The following is a 21505-nucleotide window of genomic DNA, read 5'->3' on the forward strand; positions in this document are numbered from 1 at the left end:
AATCGGGGACTGTCCACACTAGATGCCAAAGCAGCGCCTGGTTCTGTCTGAGCCCACCACGCTGGGCTCAGCTTGTGTGGGGGAGAAAACCTTGCTGCCACAGCAGGTGCTTTCCTGATCTGCTCTGACAAGCCTGGCTGAAGAGATCGGGAACTTTGAGAGGTTTGGATCTGCTGACTCTTTTACACAAATTGTTTTCAAGGCAAAAGGTGTCTTTGGAGATCAAGCGAGCTCCGCGCATGCGTTGGTCTGTTGGGAATTATTGCTCTGCCTTGGACTAAGTTGCATTCCTTGGATCTTCGCAGAAAAGCCAATTCTGCAGACAGAGTTAGGAATGTGGACAGTTCACAGTCGAGAGTATTTTGGGATTCTCTCGTTCCCCGTGATGTTAGCCATGGTCTGCTGTGCGCAAAGGTGAGCGTTATTCTCTGGTGAGCTCTCTCCCGGTTGTGTTGGTGCCTGTGCGAATTGTTGATCTAATTATTTTTGGAGGTGTACGTGCATTTGTTTTTCTGTCTGCCTGCAGTTTTAGCGTTGATTCTCAATACAATCCGTCCTTCTTCCCTTCAGCGTTAATGAGCCTAGCAACATGTCTTACGTGAAAGAGACAGTGGACAGATTGCTCCATGGATACGACATTCGCTTGAGGCCAGACTTTGGAGGTAATTTGTCAGTCTTTTTCAACGTGTAGCACAACTGTGTTGCATTTCCTGTATCAGAGGGAAATGTCAGTTCAAATGCAAATTAGTCTTTGTAAATGGTTGTGGGCCAATTTATGACCAAGTACACACACAAACACACATACTCACATGCGTGCACACACCTCCTGATGTACCCAACTCGCACATGCAAACACATACACATTTATATATGCCACTCCACAGCCAGGCACAGGGATGATGCTTTTAAATGTCTATGATGTGCATAACAAAACCCCGTTTCCTATTGAAGGTGCTCCTGTTGATGTCGGGATGAGGATAGACATTGCCAATATAGACATGGTCTCAGAGGTCAACATGGTGAGTACACGCTCTGAATTAAACCAGAGCTCTGAAATTGGCACATGTTGTGTCTGCCCCTTAGAGTTCAGTTGGGGGGGGGGAAATCTCAGACTCGTATCTGTGCAGCTTTTTCTTTCATGCCAGAACAAGGGACGATGAGCGGAGAGTTAAACACGTTGAGTGCTCTGTGGAGACGAGCTGTTGATAGCTGCGCTGGGGAAACCTGTTTGGGACGCATTTGCACAGGACTGTACCTTCTCCTCCTTTCATGTCCTTTCAAAATACGGCACGGCGCCATCTGCCGATCATTGCGCCTTACTGCCTTTCAGCACCAAGGACAGCTCCACGCTTCCTCGCTCTCTCCGTGGGCGGCTGGAGCCGGGAGTCAGGAATAAATAATAAATAAATAAATAAAATAATAATAACAATAATAATAATAAAAGGCATATTTGACACAATGACAACGCTGCATTTGTGGAGTCTGGGGGGCGGGATCTAGGGGCAACCATGCTTCCCTCGGAAGAAATAGCTACAGCTAAGGCAAGCTGACTGTCGACTGGTCAGGAGACAGAGATCCTTTGCCTTGGCACAGGTTGCTAACAGTGTTCCAGGTGGGAAAAGGGATGGTAGATTTTGCGTGTCTCTGTATGCAACTTGTAGCTACCTATTCAGACCGCAGGAGCAGAAATTTGCTCTGGCTGAACTTCCCATTTGCTTTTGGAACCCAAAGGCACCTGTGGGGCGGGGCGAGATCGTTGTATTAGGAAGTTAGAGGGCAAAGTGTAGTCTGTTTATATTTTAATCTCCTCTTGCGATTTGGTGTGGAGGAAATGGTCAAAGCAACAGTAGCTGCTGCTAGGCTGTCTGCGTAAGTAACAGTGCTGCCGAGACTCAGGGCTGGCAGAATTGGTACTGCTTGAGGAGAGCAGAAGCCTGTTGATTTCCCTCTAGTATTCCAGAGTTCTCTTGCGTGGGACGGGTGGATTGTAATTGCTGAATGACTGACAAATTTTAGCTGTAATGTGAAGTACTTTATCACTCCACACGCAAATATGTCGTTGAGGATTTTAACAGCAATGGGGGGAGAAGGGGAGGAGGTGGAACGGCTTCCATCACGTTTTAGTTCGGTATCCAATCTCTCATAAATTGCCTGCTAAAAGCAAACAGTTTGATATTGCAGATTGGATCACATACTTTGGAGTAGCAGGATTAATAGCAAATGTCTGTATAAAGCAATTCAGGGCTGCTCAGAAGAAAAGTCATTTAGAATATTTCTATAATTTGGATATACTTAAATCAGAATTTTGAAATTGCTCATTGCATTTAAATATATGTAATATATAAGGTTTTTGTTTTACTCTTGATGTTTTTACCCCAAGTCAACTATGTATATTTGAAATACTAGAAATATTCAAAATATTAAAGATTCCTGGTACATATTTTTGACAGACGGACAGACTGAATTTCTCTGTCAATTGATTTAGATGGTAGAGATAAAGGCTATTATAAAGAAAGAACATCACCTTCACAAACTAAAAACTTCTCAACATAAAAGCAAAGAAAAAGAAAACTAATGCTGGAAAGCGCTTTTCTTTTTTTTCATTGGGAAAAGAAAAAAGTGTGTATAGATGAGGGAAGCTCCACAGCTAATTAGCAAAATTAGAAAAATGAAAACTGGTTGAGGGTCAAGAAAATGTAACTTCAGACAAAGATGTGTGCTACATTGTACTTGATTGTGTTAATTTCATTGCTGAGATGACTGAATGATAATAGTTATGAATGCAAAAGTAAAGCACAAAATATCTAGTGCTGGTCTGGTTTCACATTCTCTTCCTATACTACAGACAATGAAAATCAGTTAGAACTTTTAATCCCATCAAAATCATTTCTGATTAATATACTTCAAGGGCATTTTGGTGGGGGGGGGCAGTCTCAAATGAAAATCTAAGGTACTTTTGTCCCATCTGAAGAGGAACATCTATGTAGCTAAGAGGAACTGGATAGTTGTGCTTTGTTTTGATACTAGCTGTCAGTTTATTGAAATTTCACAAAGTATTAAGACATCAGTCTCAAAATAATTTCCCTTTTCCTAATATTCCTACAGTCTAATATTTATCACTGCAATGCTTAAAAAGACAGCATTTTTCTCTTCAGATTTATTTTTACTACTCAACTGTATATATTAATTTTCTGTTGTTGAATAAATATAGTTATATTTATTTTAGTGTCACAGTTATGTTGTAAGTTCTTTGGGGCCGGGACTGTTTTCACTATATGTGTTGTGCCCAGCACAATAGGGCCATGAATGGGACATAAAAGTTGTATCTTAATTCAAATGTTAAGTAATAATAAACAGTAGGTGGGAGAAGGGAAAACACAATGGACAGACTTTGCAAATTCTAACTTGCAGAGTTCCTGCTGAACTTTCCTTTCAAAGAGAAAATGTTAGTGACTGTGCAGATGGGGTGGAGGAAAGAGCACATAAAACTTGCATATGTCAAGGATAAGCAAGGAGGACAAACCCTATCCTCACCTCCAAACCATTCTCTGGGAGCAGGGTCAGACTCCCCAAACTAGTCACTGAGCAAATCATCCCTTCTAACATAATTGCTGCCTTAGATGGTGTGTCTACCCCTGCCATGACTTTATGCTGACATCCTTTTCAGGGGGGCAGGAGCAAAGTGAAATTAATGCTAACACTAATGGTACTAAAGGCCTTATTCTGCGAGGTGCAGAGCATGCTGGATCCTCAAATAGGAGTTTAGGGGGCCATTCCACAGGAGGCACACAGTGCTGTGCAGGGTTAATTATGTTGTATTTTCCAGCAGTATTTCCACTTGGGGCTGCATAGAGCATAATCCATAATGTGTCTGCCCTCCCCCAGCTCCTCTCCCTTCCCACACCAGCACAACAAAGTTTGCAGATAAAAAAATTGGGGGGAGTTGCACTGACACAACCATTCTGATAATCGTCTCTTTAAGCTAGCAGAGAAAGGTATAATATGATCCAATGACTGAAAGCTGAAGCTAGACAAATTCAGACTGGAAATAAGGTGTAATTTCTTAACAGTGAGGGTAATTAATCATTGGAACAATTTACCACGTGTCCTGGTGGATTTTCCATCACTGACAATTTTTAAATCAAGACTGGATGTTTTTCTAAAAGATATGGGGAAGTTCTATGGCCTGTGTTATACAGGAGGTCAGACTAGATGATCACAATTGTCCCTTCTGGCCTTGGAATCTCTGGATCATAGATTCATAATCTATGAAAAAACTGACAAGACTAGAGACCCTTCACTCAAGTGTTGGCTTTCCTACTTTCCTATTTCTGTCTTGCTTTACCATCACAGAGATGTAGTTTGCAATCTGGTTTACTATAGTGAAATAAACTTAAATTAATGTACAGATGGTCCAATGGTTACAGCCCTAGCCTGGGACTCAGCACTTCTGCAAATCAAGCCACTTAGGTACCTTGCTTTAGGTACCAAGTTTTTACAACCTGATCCAAATCTTCACTTCCTCTTTATGCTTAGGAAATACTAACTGATATACTGACAAATGCTTCAAACCAGACAGTTATCCTTTCATTTTCATTACATTTCCAAGGCCAACAAGGTGGCCCTCTTCACATTTTCAAAATGCTTGAGCCTCATTAGCTAACTTCTGACCTCATGCCCCCTTTCCATTCCCTCTGCTGCTGCTTCCCCTTGCTAAATTACTTATTTATATACACCTACTTTAAAAACTATTTAAAAACATTTCTAGCATAGTAAGAACCAGCATTTTGTTGTTGTTGTTGGTTTATCTGTTTACAAAGCAGCAGCAATGAAGTTTCCCTGTTAGGAATTGTTACGCCTCAGGTACACCTCAGGTAGCTTTTTCACTGGGGAATTTAATTATAGCCTAAGAGTAGCATTACTGCTTGAATCTAAACCTATGCTACAGCCCTGATCCAAAGGCCACTGAAGTGGAGGAAAGCCCATGTAATATATATCAATATATGACTTCGTAATACAAGTTTCCAAACTAAATGGAGCCAAATGTTGACATTTAGCCACCACCCTCAGTAACAGACTGTAGCCACACTGCCCCAGAAGGTGTTCAGGGAGGGGTTATGCCTCTGGTGTCACTGTGGAGACTACACTGTGCTTTAGATTGGTGCAGTCTCCTCTGCTTATACTGCAGGGCCCTGGACCCACCTTCTTCTTGCCTCACTTCCTTTCTAGCGCTGGCAGAGAGAGCAGTCCCTACGCTCTTTCCAGTGCAAGTCTGCAACTGTGTCTGGCCCTGCAGTTTTTTTTTTTTTTTTTCAAGCTCCATGAGATGTTATTGGCATGACAAGTTATACAAATGTTGCCAAAGCAATTAAAACCACAGCCTCCTCCCTCTCTGTGTGCCCAAGTACAGGCCTGTCACAATCTGGACCACAAGCAGAACAGTCAAAACTATTTTGAAAATGTCCTTAAATACTGAGAGTAAAATGTAAATAGTTTCACCCTGGTTTTTAAAGGTGCTGAGGTCCAGATCTTCAAAAGTATTTAGGCACTTAACTCCCATCATCTGGTCCCGAGCACCCACCACTCCCATTGGTTTCAGTGGGATCTGCAAATACTCAGTATCTGTGAAATTCAGCTCCTTTATTTGTTCAGAATGAAAAATGTTGCTGCTTGTTAATTTTCTTGCCATCTGCTTAAACATGCTTGCAATCATCATGCTATGAAAACAATGAAAACTTATTTGCAAACTTTGGTCTCCATTATATTCCAAGAGATCTTTATGATGGGGAAATTGCTCCATTGCTGAAAGACAACAATCATTTTGAACACAGGACACTGAGATGAGACTATAAAGTGTGAAGTAAGATGTACAGGACAATTATGTTTTGTTAATGATGCTATTAACAGCTTATCATAACACAATCACCACATCCCTCAAGGCACATTAACTCTCCCTCATTTAGGGTAATGTGGCTCAGACAGTATCACATGAAGAATATGAAAGTAAGGCCTGCAACCCTTACTCACGTGAGTAGTCCTCACTGATTGACTTCAGTGGGACTAGTTTGCATGTGTAAGGATTGCTGGACTGGGCCCTTAATGTGTACCACCGACTACAGAATCCGCTACAGAGCTCCTACTGGGACAAAAGGAATGAATTTGGTCCACCATTGTTATTACACTAATTAAGGAGTCTATAGCTCTGCTTAAGTGAAATGTGGCCTGCCCAGTGGAAGAATGTGATCCTGGGTCTGTGAATCACAGCCAAGATAGGCTGGCTATTACCTCACCCTGGCTCTTGAACTGAACCTCTCCTTTTGTTTTACTAGGCACCATTCATTTTCTATTAAACACATTAGTGTTGTGTGTGTGTGTTTTAGTTTAGTTTTATTTAAAAGGAGCTGCCACTGCTCTCTTAGCGTTTCTGGGCCAGTATCACAAAAGGCACAAGACGATGCAAGTTACACCTTCTGCTGCCTACTGGGCACCTGTGCTGCTGGAGCCATTCATTCACCTAGAAGGACAGGTGGCAGCACTGCCAGCCCCCCTACTCCCCAGGTGAAAGCACTCTGCCAGTGCAAGAGGCTTTTTATTTGTCTGGACTCCACATGTTCCCTGTTGAAGGAGTCTCCCCAGGAAATGCACTGAAGCAGCATGTCATCTGGCTGACTTTCTCCACATGGAGCCATATTTTCAAAACCAGAGGGCCAGATTTTGAAGCACTCAGCACCCACCAATGAGGTCAGATTTTCAACCTAGATGCTTATTTTGGCACTTAAATCAAAATGGAGTTCCTTTGATAATCTGACCCTTAGTGGAGCCATGTTTGGGTAGCTGGCACTGCTCTGAATTTGCCCCTGATGGACTTACTATCACTGTGGGGCTAACAGCCTGGTTTCTGTATCTGCGTGAAATCTGTCCCCAGACTTGCTGCAACTTTAGCTTAGATTCTAGAAAAGGACTACTGTGAACTCTATGAATACATCAGGAATAATAGACTGTGCAGCTTGCCCAATGATGGAGCCTTTTGAAAATATACCCTTTTAATGTGAAACATCTCACCCATTTGGGTATTGAAACTCACCCAGTCTTGTAATCAACCCTGCTGGTATTTTCCCCAAATTATTTATTTTATATCTACTCAGCTTCTTTGGACTGCATTGTTTTATAGTTATTGTGTTTAGTAGTTTACTTCTACTGCTACTGCACTGAGCTTTTTCAGTGACTTTCACATAAGGATTAATCCAAGCATTCATTCTCATGACCTCCCTGTTTGGGATTTAGGTTTGTTGTGTTATACTCATTTTACAGGTGGGTAGACTCCGGCACTGGGAGAATATATGACTTGCCTTATATTAATCAGCAAATCAATGGCAGAGGCCAAAGTGGGACCAGTAGTACTGGCCCCATTCCCCTGTTCTAGTCACTGTACACACTTCCTCCTTCCCTAATGTACCATGAGACACGGTTAATAGGTTTATTTTTGCATCTTTGTTATAGTAATTGAAATTTACAAAGTGTTTCCTTTCAAAACTGCAAGGTGACCCTTTTGCTTTGTCTCAGTTAATGATGTTTGACTAATTTTCCGCCATGACAGAATTCTTATGAAAGTATATTAGATCTTTACATGAATATGAAATGAGTTCATTAGGAACCGTGCCATGACAAAATCTATTATGTTTCTGTGACATGATTTGTCTGGTTTACTGCAATACCTTGACCCAAGTTAACAAAACAGGCTGCTTATAGAAGTCCCAGGCTTGCAGCTATAATGAGGGAAGTGGCAACCAGAGCTGAGCAGATGGATTTTTTGGTTCGGAGCAGAACGAAAAAGTCCTCAAGAAAATGAATCAGTTCAAGTCAAACCAAAACTGATTTGTTTAAGTTTTTGCTCATTGACGCAAAAGCCAAAACACAACATTTTGGTTTGGAGTCAAATGAAACATTTAGTTGAACCCCTTCCAATTTTATTATTTTGTGTGTGTTTTGATTTGAGGTGTTTTTCACCATTTTCTAAAAAAACAGTACTATATTTCTAAATCAAACATAATTTCAAATCAAAACATCAAAACACTTCGCAAATTTAAAAAAAAATCCAGGGGGTTTTTCTTGGGGGGGAGGGGAGGCAAATTTGACCCAAATCCACAAATAGTTCTGACACCCTGTGTGATAAATAAAGTGGTGGGTAGCTCCTGTTTATAGACACCCAGCCAGCCAGTTAGCTATAAAATTCCTCTTAGTAGCTGTTCTCTACTTGCTTTACCTGTAAAGGGTTAACAAGCCCACAGGTTAAAAAAAAAAAAAAGAAGAAGAAGGAAGTGGGCACCTGACCAAAAGAGCCAATGGGAGGGCTAAAACTTCTTAAAATGGGAAAGAAACTTTCCTTTTGTTGTTTGTTCTCCGGAGAGAAGGAGCAGCAATGCTATAAGCACGAATGCTGTGTAAGTCTGGAACCAGCTATGAAAATTCATCTTCCATACCTAGTAAAAATTACTGGACAGGGCATGTTTAAATAGATGTGATTAGGTTTATTTTGGTTTGTGGATCTCCTCTGTGCTAAGCTCAGATGTTTTTGTTTTGCTTGTAACCTTTAAACTGAACCTCAAGAAAGTTATCTTGATGCTTAATTTTTGTAACTGTTTCTTTTAAGATCTAGTAAAAAGCCTAAGTAACAAATGTATTTCCTTTCTTTTTGTTTTTAATAAATTTTACCTTTTTTAAGAACAGGATTATATTTTTGGTGTCCTAAGAGGTTTGTGCATGTTGTTTGATTAACTGGAAGCCACAGCTAATTTCCTTTGTTTTCTTTCTCAGTTCTTCCCCCGGGAGGGGATGGGGGAAGGGTGAAAGGGCTCGAGGGTACCCCACAGGGAGGAATTCCCAAGTGCTCCTTCCTGGGTTCAAAGGGTTGGGTTGTTTTGGGGGTTTTTCTTGTTTGTTTTGTTTTTTTTGCATTTGGGTGATGTCAGCGTTTACCAAGCCAAGGTCAGAGAAAAGCTGTGACCTCGGGAGTGTAATACATGCCTGGAGTGGCAAGTATTAATTTGTAGAATCCTTGCAGGCCTCCACCTTCTGCACTCAGAGTGACAGAGTGGGGATTCAGCCTTGACACCCTGAAAAACGCAATTTAGTATTTGCCTAAAAAAAATTGCCCAGCTCAAATGGCAAAATAGCTGTGTATGGATTTTAGTCTCTACTAATCGCCCCTGCAGCCCCATAGGGTTGGGTCACAAAGCCCTTCGTGAATGGAGAAATTCTGATACACACCTATAAAGATTAAGAAAATTCAGATTTGAAATTGAGTTTCATATTAGGCAAAGGATGGAAAGAGGGAATAGAAAATTGAGTAACTAGATGGAATCACCATTGGGGAGGAATGTGAGACCAAATGCATCAAAACCAAGGAAGTGGTGTGGGGTGAGAGTATTTGGTAGCATCCGGGAACAGCCTGAAAAATGGAGAGAGACAGACTAATACAGCGATTCTCAAACTTCATTGTATCGCGGCCCCGTTCTGAGAACAAAAATTACTACATGACCCCAGTTTGGGGGACTGAAACCTGAGCCAGCCCAAGGCTCTCTTCCCCATGTGGGGGGTCCAAAACTGAAGCCCAAACCTCGCCACCCTGGGCAGGGTGCCAAAGCCGAATCCGAAGGACAGTGGGGCTTGGGCTTGGGCCTCAGCCCCAGACCCTAGCAAGTCCAACACCAGCCCTGGTGACCCCATTAAAACAGGACCACGAGCCACTTTGGGGTCCCAACCCACAGTTTGAGAATCGCTGGACTAATGTGTGAGATAACAAATGATCTTCTGCAGAACAGCTGGGAGAATTGTATAAAAATGTATTAAACAGAAATCCTTTGTACTTTTATTATACACAAAACACCTATTAAATTAGTTATGTAAGAAGCAAAGTCAAGCACTAGAAAGTTAGGACATGCCAGATTTATGGCTGCCCATGCAACTTGACTCTGCCTTCAGTCTATGTATCCAACTTGCATACTAAATGAGGGCAGGAGTTCTGCAGAAAGAGAAATAGTATGTGATCATGTAATTAAAGATTGCATCATACTGCAGACTCATAAGGGGGCTGAATTAAGGTTGCATGGAGAACTATATATCTGATTTTTCTTAACTTTCAAGTGCTTGGCTTGACAACTTAAATAACGCTTTTAATGTAGGGATTTTGGGGAGTAATTTCCTTTGGACTGGTTTTTAAAGAAAAAGTTAAAAATAAACTCTATGCAGTGCAACTGTAACAAACCCTCTCCCCTCACAAATCCTGTTTTGAAGTCAAATCTTCAACACAATAACACAGACAGCTACAACTTGAGCTAGAGGACCAATACCTTAGAGGCAGCAAAAGAAGGCTGTTTGTCTGTGGTTGGGGGATGGGGGGCGAAGAGATAGGCTGGCCCATGTGTTGTCCCTGAATGGGAGGGGAATGTGCTGTTGGTGCCACATGCTGGGTGCAGGGTTCCTGGGACGGGAAAGGATACTGCTCTATTCTCGCCCCCCGGTTATAGCTGCTCCAGAATTGCATGGAGCCTGTTGTAATAATTGTGGTCTAGAAGGCCTACCCCAATTGTTTGCTCAACTGAGGGAAAACTGATAAAAATTAATAAAATGATCCAATCGCCTATACTAATAAATACTTATGGGAGAGGTACAAAAAGGAGACAAAAGACTGGGTTAATCCAAACAAAAAGGCCTACTGATACAATCCAAGGACTGTGTTGAGATCGTGTCTAGTAAATTAGAGGAGTGTGAGACTGAAAATCAATGGACCAGACTTGGTATGTCAGAAATGAGGCCTAATTGATGAGCAGAAAAATAGGAGAATGGGCTATTCCACCTATCATTCCCTTTTGGAGTCCTTAAAAAAATATTTAAGTAGGAGGATCAAATTAGCTGCTGGCTGGGAACCAGGTGGACTGAAAGGAGCAAGCTTTACCCTCATGGCTGCCACCTCAGCCATCTCTAGCAACCCCAGGTGCCACCATGATACCACTGGGCCTTCATCACCCTGATCCTGAGAGAGAGCCAGACCAGATCAGGCCAGAGAGAGGGACCAAATGGTATTGCCACCTCCACGGGCGCCAGCTAAATCCTGACCACCTCTGGGATGAGAGACTTTGGTTTCTGCTGTCATTTTCCTTCCCCATTTTATTTTTTCTCTTTCCTATTTCTTTCTTTTTGCTTCCGTTTAATAAGAATGTGACTTAGCTGTCCTAGATTGCATCTTTTGCAACACTGCTGTGAGCCCATGCCCAGAGAGGCTAAAAGAAATGCCCTAAACAGCCTGTTGCTGGTGTAAGTTTGCCAGGTCTCAGAGTGGCTGATCTGACTGTGCTTGGCCCATGTTTCTCTAGCAGTGAGGTTGCAAATGCTGCAGTGAAGACATACCCCGTGGGTACAACTACACTGGAAGAAGAGACCCATGGCATGGTGGCTGGCCCAGGTCAGCTGACTTGGGCTTGTGGAGCTAAAAATTGCTGTGTAGACATTCGGGCTTGGGCTGGAGTCTGGGCTCTGGGACCCGCCCCCTTCACAGGGTCCCAGAGTTCAGGCTCCAGCCCGAGCTTGAACGTCTACACAGCAATTTTACAGCCCCACAAGCCTGACTCAGCTGACCCAGGCCCGCCAAGGCTGTTACATTGTTGTGTAAACATATTCTAAATGACTGAAACTTACTCAGCAAGGGTCATGCAAAAGACTTTAGCCAGGACTCTGCCCTACAAGGAAATAACACAAACAACAATATGACCATGCCTTTTGTGTTCAGAATAAACACACAATTTCTATGGGTGAATGCAACCAAAGAAAGTTTAATCTCAGCGCTAACTCGGCCTATAATACTACAATAACCTAATTTTTATAGGAGTGCTGACTCAGCATAATGCAAAGTTCCCAGAAAGAGAGAGGCTTAATGTCATCTAAAAATTCCCTAATCTATTAATCATCCAAAGAAGGAACAGAAGCAATACCGTGAGCAGACACAGAATGGTAATAATAGTAATTGCAGGTAGCAAACTGCTTATGAGCATGTCACAGGTTGAAATATGCTTGCATGAACAAATTCATAAAGATCAAAAATTATTTGGAACTGAAAAGGAGGCAAAATTCATCAATAAACCATTCACAATGAGAGTTCCCCAAGCTCTAGTGCAGAAGATGTAGACAAAGGCACATTTTTATTATATAGCAACTCTGTTGAAAGGGATGAAGGACATGCAAGAATATTTGAAATGAATATTAATGAGACTGTTCAGCACCTGATTTTAATTTTTTCCAGCAAATACAGAAAAAGAAATCAAGCAATAATACATAAAGGTCAAATCCTTTTATCACTGTCCATTCAAAAATGGAGAATTATATTAAAAGTGAGACACAGAATGCATTCTTAAGTAGGCAGCTTGAGGTTAAACCACTGAGTCACTGTTACAGGAAAGCTTTTCAGCTTATTTTTCATTTGTCTAAATGGGTAAATGATCCTTCAATGAAACGGACCCAGGCAAAATGAATAAACCAATACTCAAGTAAAGGTCCTTCTGTATGCCCCTAAAAGGGGACTTAATCCATTTTTTTTCCCAGAGCTTGAATAAACGGAAGGCTTGTCTACGCAGGAAAATTTACCGATATAGCTATGCTGATATAATTACACTAGAATGGCTAGGTCAGTAAGCTTCCCCATGTAGACAAACACTTTGTCCCAAAGGTTTCTGGCTTCAGGGTTAAAGCAAACAGTATTCCAAATTCTGAGCCACACAAACAGGTGCAAATTCCCTGGCTTCAGGGTTCAAAGCAAATAAAAGTCACAAACACCCTTTCAATAAGGTGTGAAGCAAATAAAACTCTCAGTTACTCTGAGGCTCAGGGTGGGAGCCCTGAGGTAACTGTTTGGCTCTCCAGCCACACCACCAACCTACCCTTGATTTCCGGTTTGGTTTCAATTTAGACTTTTGGCTTCCAGCTGCTTCTAGTCCCCTTACATTAACCCTAGTCCCAGAGCTTCCTGACACTCTTGGGCTTCAGCCAAATATAATAACCCATCACAGAGTACATTGCTGAAGGAAGTATATAAAATGGTAAAGTCTCCCTTTTGTATAAATAATGTGCTGAGAATGCTGCCAAATAGTATAAGATACACAAATCCTTGTGATAATGAGAATGGAAAAGAAAATGACTGGAGTGGGTAGGTTTTTTGTCCTGTGGGCCACCTCCTCCTCATTGTTCACCCCACCCCCTTTTTTCCCCCTTGAGCATAAAATTGGACAAATAGAACAGGAATCTTGTTGCCATTGCTGTGCCACAGAGGCAAAAATCTGATGCCAAGGGACCATCTGCCGGTGTCTGGCAACCCTAAGAAATGTGCCAATTCAGGCACAATTTCTGGGTCATGCTCCTAGCACAATTCTTCATCCAGGTGTAATTCTTGGTGGCTACAGCTACTTCCACCACAGATGTGACCAGAGATTCAAGTGCATATAAAATGTTGCGTGAAATCCTGGCCCTCTTAATGTTAATGGGAATTTTGCCATTGACTTTGGCAGCAGGGGGGTGGAAGAGCAGTGAGAATGTGTTTGATTTGCAATTACAGTTAGATGATCATCTCCAGAGTAGTAACAACTTGTCCCTGGCATTCCCCATCCTGCCCACCTCCTTCAGCATTTGTACCCCTGGGCATGCCCTCTGAAAAACGTCTGCTGGTTCAAACAGTGCTTGTCCTCTGTTACTGCACATATAACTGACTGATTTAGTGATCCCTTTGAGACTATCCAGGACCCTTAATATCAAGACACTTCCAGATCCCTTAATATTAGAGCTGGTCAAAATTTGTCATTCAAAAAAATTTTCAACAAAAATTGTCCTTTTTCTAAAATATTTTTCAGTTTTTTCCAATGTTCTCACTGTCAAGCACAAAAATGTGGGGGGTTGGGGTCAATTTTTTTTCTACTTTCTCTGGCCTTTTCCTCCCACCTGCCCCAATCTCTTTCCATTTTGTCACTTAACAAGCAAGAGAAAGAAGGAAAATTAAAACTAAAATTCCAATACCAATAATATCAGAAGACTTTAAACATCTCATTTTTTTTGTGAAACATACTGACCATGTTTTGACCAGCTCTGCTTAACACTATAGAACCCAAGAAGTTCCCCCAACACACACACACCCTTCTCAGATGCACTCTCCTCAGTGTACACTGAGTACACTTTGTTAAATCAAAACCAAAGATTTTCAAGAGGCCCCCGCTGAGGTATGCTGCTAATGTGGGCGCTAGAGACAATTGCTGCTGAGAACTGTTTTCTAAGATTTCTTGGTTCCCAGGATGTTAAATCTTATAGGACCCCTCAATGTATGCTGCACAGTAACAGCAAAGTATGAAATGTAGCTCTTACCGGCTGAAAGAGTTCAAGATGGCAGCCAATAGAGAGACACCCATTTTTCTTTTTATAAAAAAAGACTTCTGGAGCTCACATAGGCACTTTCAAGCTGGTAAAATGTCTCTCATTTTAAATTCCTCCTCTTATGTGGACTGTGCTCAAAAAGGCATTTTAAACAAAACCCTCTTCACCCCAAAGCTTTTAAAGCTTAAAATATAGCCACAAGGAATTCCGTAATGTCAGCTACTGTATGTTATGGTGGCATATGGCCAACTAATGCAGTTTGTTTCCACAATTTTTCAAGCAGTAGCCCCGTGTAAAGAATTACATGGACTTGGTAGAAAGATAGGTCAAATTTCATCCCCTCAACCTTGAAAGGGTCCTTTTAAGTTTAAAAGATTGTTTGGCCTAAGTAATGTCAGTTTTCTCCATCTCTGTTTTAGCAAAGCTTTGACGGCTTGTGTTGTGTCATGAACAAAGGAAAGGTGAAGACACAAATGCAGCTTCTAGAAATACAGTGTTGTGATTCTGCATAAACATCCAATAGCATATGTATATTCACCTTGTAACAGGGCAGGGCGATGACTGGAAAGGTTTTTTAAAATAAAATGTTTGAGAGAAAGAGAGAGAGCCTGGCTTCAAAACAAAGGATGAATGATTTCAGACTGCCAAATGTAATTACAGGTTGGAATAAATGTTCTCCATTAAAATGCAGCAATCCGTTGGGCTGAGATTGAAGGCTCTCGGTAGTGTCTTTTTTAATTGTCTCTGTTAGAATAGAAATCACTCAAGTGGCAACAAAGTTGAGATCATTGAAATAGATACACAGAGTCTAAATATTGTTCAGCATCTTAATCATATTAAAGTAATAGAGTGATTTGTTTTTCCTGGATTTCAACTTGATGAGACTCTTAATAGTATCAGTAGAAAAGTGAAGTCTAGTCACAGACATATGATCACAGATGTATACAATGGAACTGAATTGGGGTCTTATTAACTTGCTCCTGCAAGATGCTGAACTCTCTGGCCCAAATCCAGGAAAGCACTTAAATATGTGTTTAACACTAAGCGTGTGAATTTCACCTGCACTCCTCAACCTCTGTTGTTTTGCTGGATCAGGGCCAGAGTGCTCAGTAACTTGCAGGATAAGCCCCTCTGCCTTACATCAGTTTTACAATTCTGTAACACAACTGATATCAGTGGAGTTACTCCTGATTTACATTAGTGTGAGAGGATAATATGGGACCCTACCCACAAGAGCCGGCTCTGGCTTTTTTGCCGCCCCAAGACAAAAAAAACAAAACAAAACACCTGCGGCGTGGCTGGAGCCAGGGTGCAGGGGGACTCCCTGCGCTGGTGCCCCGGCTAGCGGGAGGACGGGGGAGGGAGCGGGGGGGGAGAGAGAGAAGGGGGTGGCCAGGACTTCAGCAGGGCGCAACCACGCAGCCCCAACTGCTGCCCCGCCTGCCGGGAGGGCTCCGCGCTGCAGTTGGCTGGGAGGGAAGGACGCGGGCTGCCCTGCCGGGCTTGCTGCTCCCCTCCTCCACGCCGCCACCCCCTACAGGGCAGCTGGAGCGGAACAAACAAAAACAAAAAAAGAAGCGGCCGTGCCGCCCAAGGATTGGGGGGAATGCCGCCTCCTACAATCTGCCGCCCCAAGCACGAGCTTGCTCAGCTGGTGCCTGGAGCTGGCTCTGCTACCCACCGTCCCTCCCCCTGCTCATCTATGGGATCACCAGCTAGAACATAGCCACTTTTTACACCCTAAAAGAGGAGGAGTTTCTTTTTCCACACTTTTACAAACAATTTACTCTGAATATCTTTAGCACAGTGGTGCAAACATGCATTTCAGAGCTGGTGACTTCATATTAGACAGCTGGGGAATTTAGACATTTTCATTCCAGTATGAAACAAAACAAATATTTTTGAAACTTTCCATGAAATGAAAAGTCTAAAAACATTCAATATTGAATTTTTTTTAAATTGAAATTTCATTTTTTTTTCATTTTTATATTACTTTTACATTGTTATGGCATGTCACCAGTAGTGCATAATATGACGTCAAGATAAGTATTCTATTATTCTGTTTTTAAAAACATTAAGGGCAGCTGTGTATAGTACTAATTGAAATGCCTTATCTTAATTTCTAGATCAAAATGTCTCCTGTGTGTGTTGTTATTAAATAGTTTGACCCTTTGAGCTAGAAAATAAGATAAAGCACTCAGTGTACTAATTAGTTGAGCAGCTTTTTTAAATTTCTTTGTGTTAGCCTGGAATCATTTTCCATTTCAATATTTTTATGGAAAATTGCAACAAAATCTATGTGATTTCATGAAAAAATTCAAGTTTGTCAAAGCAGCATTTTGAATGGAAAACCGTTTTGATAAAAATTTTCCAAGCTGCTTTACTTCACACATACGCCATGCTTCACAGGCAATGTAGCAACATCCCTAGGTTCCTCTGAGGGAACTTTAACACTGAAAACATATTAGCAGACATCTGTAAATTCTCTGGTTATTTTATCCACTGTGTCAGTATTGAGCAGAAAAAAAAAGAGCAAGCTGCAATTGATCAATAACATGCTGGGATCTCATCTGAAGTAGAAGGTTTCAGCTTGTCACTCCTTCGCTTGTTAAATGTCCAACAGGCTTCTAGAAAAGCGGGGAACCAGGCACTCACAATGCAGTGGTCTTTTATCAGACACAGCCTTATACACAGTGAGCCTTATGTGAGAGGTTATCAATTTATCCTTTTCTGCAGTAATCTATAAAGGCTAACTTCAGTACAAACTGTCACTCCCGGTAGTGACAGAGACATATGGCAGATGTCTACAGCATGGATGAGCAATCAAATTACTTCATGTATAGGCAGATCTCAAACTGACATTGAACTGTTGTCATATCACAATGGTAAAGACTCACAGAAAGAGTCACTTTCTTCAAATGCTGAGCAAGGAATTTTATTAGACTAAGCAAAACCATGTAGTCCCTAAAGCTACATTGTCTCTTTCTACTTCACCATACAGCTTTCACCTAGAGCCTGCCTGGAATCCGGCCAGAGATTTAAAGACACAGTACTCAGATCCTCACAGCTTCCCCTCACACTGACCCTGCATCTTCTATTATGCACAAATATTAAACAAAAAATAATACTGAACAAATTCTAGATCAAGAGAAGTCACTGGTTTTACCACTTGCCCAGATTCGGTCATCATCTGGCCTTGAGAAGAGTTTTATTCAATTGACCCACTTGCAATATCAAATTAGTGCTCACATTCTATCTGTAACCCTAAGCAAATATTTCTCCAGTATAATTTGTACATGATCCACATTAGTTAGTTTGTTTTCTTTTAATAGTAATAACCCTTTGCACTTCTAAGGCACTGCCAGTTTCAGGATCTCAACGTGCTTTAAGTAGATTTATGTTGTCTCACTTTTAATTATTATATTCTCCTGTTTGTTTGCTTGTCATTAATTGCTTTCTTTTAAATATCAGAATGTTTATGAGTTCTTTTAAGCAGGAAACTCCCTGGCTCCTTTCCATGAGCATAGGATCAAATTCTGGTCTCACAGTTCTATAGGTTCTTATATCCCCTCTGCCACTGTATCTTGAAGTCAATGGGAATGTTACCCGGGGTTTGACTCAGGCTGCAGGAGATACCTTACATTATTGATCATTATACATGCACTCCTGGTTAATTATTTTAGCTGTAGTATGGATCCGGTATAATACAAAGGAAGAAATTCCTACTTCAAATGCCTTTCCCACATTTCCATATCATAAGTGGGTCTTCTGAATATATCATCTACTTTCTTTATACGTTATTAAATACTTTTCTTAAACAAAGTTTCAAATACGGGATCCAAATTGAGCTCTCTTTACTTTTGCCTCAGTTGCACGTGAAGGCTAAAAAATATAGGAATTTTCCAGTTTCCAGAGAAATGGTTCTGTTTTCAATAAGCACAGCAGTATGTGTTAAGAGCCAGGCTTGTTTCTAGATATAATCATTAAAAGAAAGAATGTGTATTAGAATTTCAAAGCAGATGATTAAAATGACTCTAGCATAGTAAGTTAGGAAATATAATGCGAAGACAACTCTAGCTAAAATACCACCCATATATATGATATTTGTAACACATTTGGCCTAGTTCTTATGGCCCAGAGAGTCAGCCTATCATTTCACCATGTGAGATTTGCACTGTGAGGAAGCTTTAACACACGGGGCCAATTTTAATATCAGGTCAGTTCAAAATATGAAGCTAAAACTTCTGCTTCATACTGCAGGGCTTGCTACTGCCAATGCAAGATCCTACAGAGCGATGTATCTCAACAATTCCCTAGGTACCCATTCTTTCCCCAGATATTGTACTTGGGGGGGGGGGAAGATGCAGGCCTTCAATAGACATCAGAAAGGGAAAAGGGTTTTACAAAGTATTAATATTAATTCTTTTACAAGCCAGCATTTTTGTGAGGAATGTTCACAAGATAAGGAAAACTCCTGGCCTCCTGTTAAAGATGGTTCCCATTGCCAAGGACATCAGCATCAGTCCTCGGTCCACCAGATGGTGAAAACAGCACGCACAGCGCTGGTAAAGAGCAGCTGCACAGCCAGCTGTCTTCCCAGTACCAGGTGCTAACTTGCAATCAGTCTTCAAAATGTCAGGTCAAAACATGGACAGCAGCCTCTCCCCAGAAGATAACACCAAGTAAGATGGGGATCCTGATACTATCTCTGCTATGAAGTTGTCAGACTTAGGAAAGTTTAATTTTCACATCACACCCAAATCCAGGTTCACCCAGCACTGTGTAAAGCACGGAGGCAGAGATTTTCCTCAAAATCATGAAGTGAAAACAAACAACAAAAAAGATTAAATATATTTAATTTCCCCAGTAAACATTTTCCTTCCTACAGCCACTTTCCTGTCTATAACCAGCCTCTTCCCACAAAATGCCATCTATTAAGGCACTGATTTATTTGAAACAAGTATTTATTTAAAAAAATGATCAACTATTAATCTGAAGATGATGCAAACGTGAATTATTTAGACAAGTTTATTCCATAGGCAATGCCTTCACTTCCTTTACAAGACTTGGTCCAGTGATTCCCACAGTTTGTATTCTGAAATCCTACCAGGAGGGTAGCTAGAGATGATGGAGGCTGGAAGGACCAACCACCAAGTACAAGATAAGCAGGAACATCATTTTTTATGGGGCCTGAGGGTCAGTCTCTTTTTTGCTTTGCCCCCCGCCCACCTGGCTTTGCGGGATATAATATAATACATATAATGTTCTATATACTGACACCATTTTTGCCCCCTCCCCAACCAGAATTTTTCTGAAATGATGCTCCTGTCATATGGGAAGTAGTGTGAAGCCCCAGTCCTACAAACTGCTGTGTGTGGGTGGAACCCAGTGCCCACATGGAAATCCATCAACATCAGTGGGGTTCTGCACAGGCAGCCCATGCAGAGCAGTTGGCAGGATCAGGACCTACCTCTTCTCACCATATTTAAAACAAAAGAACATATGGAGCCAAATTCTTCTTTCAATTTTGACTCCGTGTGGCATCTCTAGATATACATGAGTGTAAGTGGGACCACATAGAGCCATTTACACGAATATACGCAGGACATTGCAATCTGATCTTTCTGATCAGGCTTATGGGTTGTTTTGCTGGGGGTGGGAGGGAGGCTTAAGGGTGTAGATGGGTGTTTGTGCTAAAGCAAGGCAGGGGATCTGCAGCGCTATTGGTTACTTTTCTTTCTATTCAAATGTTTAAAATAATGGATAGTTCAGCATGATTTTATTGGAAGGGATGAAAAAATTGAGCGTTACATACTGAACTGAAAATACAGTGACTCAACCACGCCCAGTGGGATGCTTAATTTTGCCCTACTTATACTCAGATAAATTGAGTCAGAGTTTCAAATGCTTTCCAGGTATATAAATTAGCATGATAACACATTGTAACATCCAAGAATTTAGTAACATCAAGCCACAGAAATATTAGACAACTGCAGAGTGGTGCACATTTAAAATCAAGGTATTGAACTATTTTTGAATATATTAATATTTAGATTTATCCATGTGCACTTGAGTCATTTATTTTTATAAACCCAATCTCAAGAAAAAGAGTTATGCTTGATGTCTAGATGGGAAAATATGTCGTTTTCAGTTCTCACTATTGTTTCACTGAAAATATCAATCCCCAGATGCTCTTCTTGATTATTTGAAACTAGAAATGCTGGGATGAAATCAATGGAATTATACTAGGGATGAATCTGGCCAATTGTATTTAAACTGATTGTATTTTATTGCAATAATTGATGATTTTCAGTACATAGAAACTCAAAACAAGCTGACCTGCTCTGAATGGTATTTGGATATTAAGGAGAATCTTTAATGGTTGATTTAAAAGCCAGATCTTCTGTGAACAGTTCAATGAGAATTCAAATGCAGATAAAGAAACATGGGTTTGTAGAAAAAACAAAGAACTCCTTCCTTGTTCTCTCAAACATACACTCTCCTCCATTACATCCATATGGGTTGCAGACAGCTTGGTCTTTCTTACAGCTATTTTATATTTCCCTGATACTACATCTATCCATCCATCCCAAGATACCATTTAAATGTTGATTTAAGAGGCTATCACTCCTCCTGACAGTAATCTGACACCTCATTCTCTCTGCTCTCCATATAAGCAACTCCCACTGAAGCCCAGATAACCAGGCCATCTACCTAGCCATCATTTTTATATCATGTCCACGACTGTGGTATCAGAGTGCCCTATAAGCTTTAAAAGACAAGGTAACAATCTCTCTCCCTATTGCTTAAGAACATAAGAACAGCCATACTGGGTCAGACCAAAGGTCCATCTACCCCAGTATCCTGTTGTCCGACAGTGCCAGGTGCTTCAGAGGGAATGAAAAGAGGAGGTAATCATCAAGTGATCCTTGCTCCAAAGGTATGAGTCATTGGCTGGATTTCATTATATTAGTATTTTCATTTTTAAATAAAAAATAAGGATAAGCTCACAATGAGTTTTGCATGTAGTTCTGAACATGGTGAGATCTGTGGGTGGTAACTCTTCTCTCTCAGGTGAGTTGGTTTTTTAGTCTCCTGT

At 41.2% G+C, this 21505-nt stretch overlaps 1 protein-coding gene across 2 annotated transcripts in view; it reads left to right on the forward strand.

Moving 5' to 3' along the window:
• The first annotated feature begins 285 nt into the window (after positions 1–285).
• The window catches only part of GABRB1 (gamma-aminobutyric acid type A receptor subunit beta1), a 246755-nt gene continuing 225535 nt past the window's right edge, over positions 286–21505 (forward strand). The window contains exons 1-3 of one of the 2 annotated variants that reach the window (XM_054028881.1): positions 286–414; positions 571–662; positions 952–1019. In XM_054028881.1, the coding sequence (XP_053884856.1) occupies positions 335–414; positions 571–662; positions 952–1019 (240 nt within the window). In that variant the 5' untranslated portion in view covers positions 286–334. The remainder of the gene's footprint in view (positions 415–570; positions 663–951; positions 1020–21505) is intronic. The other variant, XM_054028882.1, reaches the window with a different exon arrangement.

The sequence above is a fragment of the Malaclemys terrapin genome, chromosome 5, assembly GCF_027887155.1.
Source record: "Malaclemys terrapin pileata isolate rMalTer1 chromosome 5, rMalTer1.hap1, whole genome shotgun sequence".
NCBI classification, from domain to species: Eukaryota; Metazoa; Chordata; order Testudines; family Emydidae; genus Malaclemys; species Malaclemys terrapin.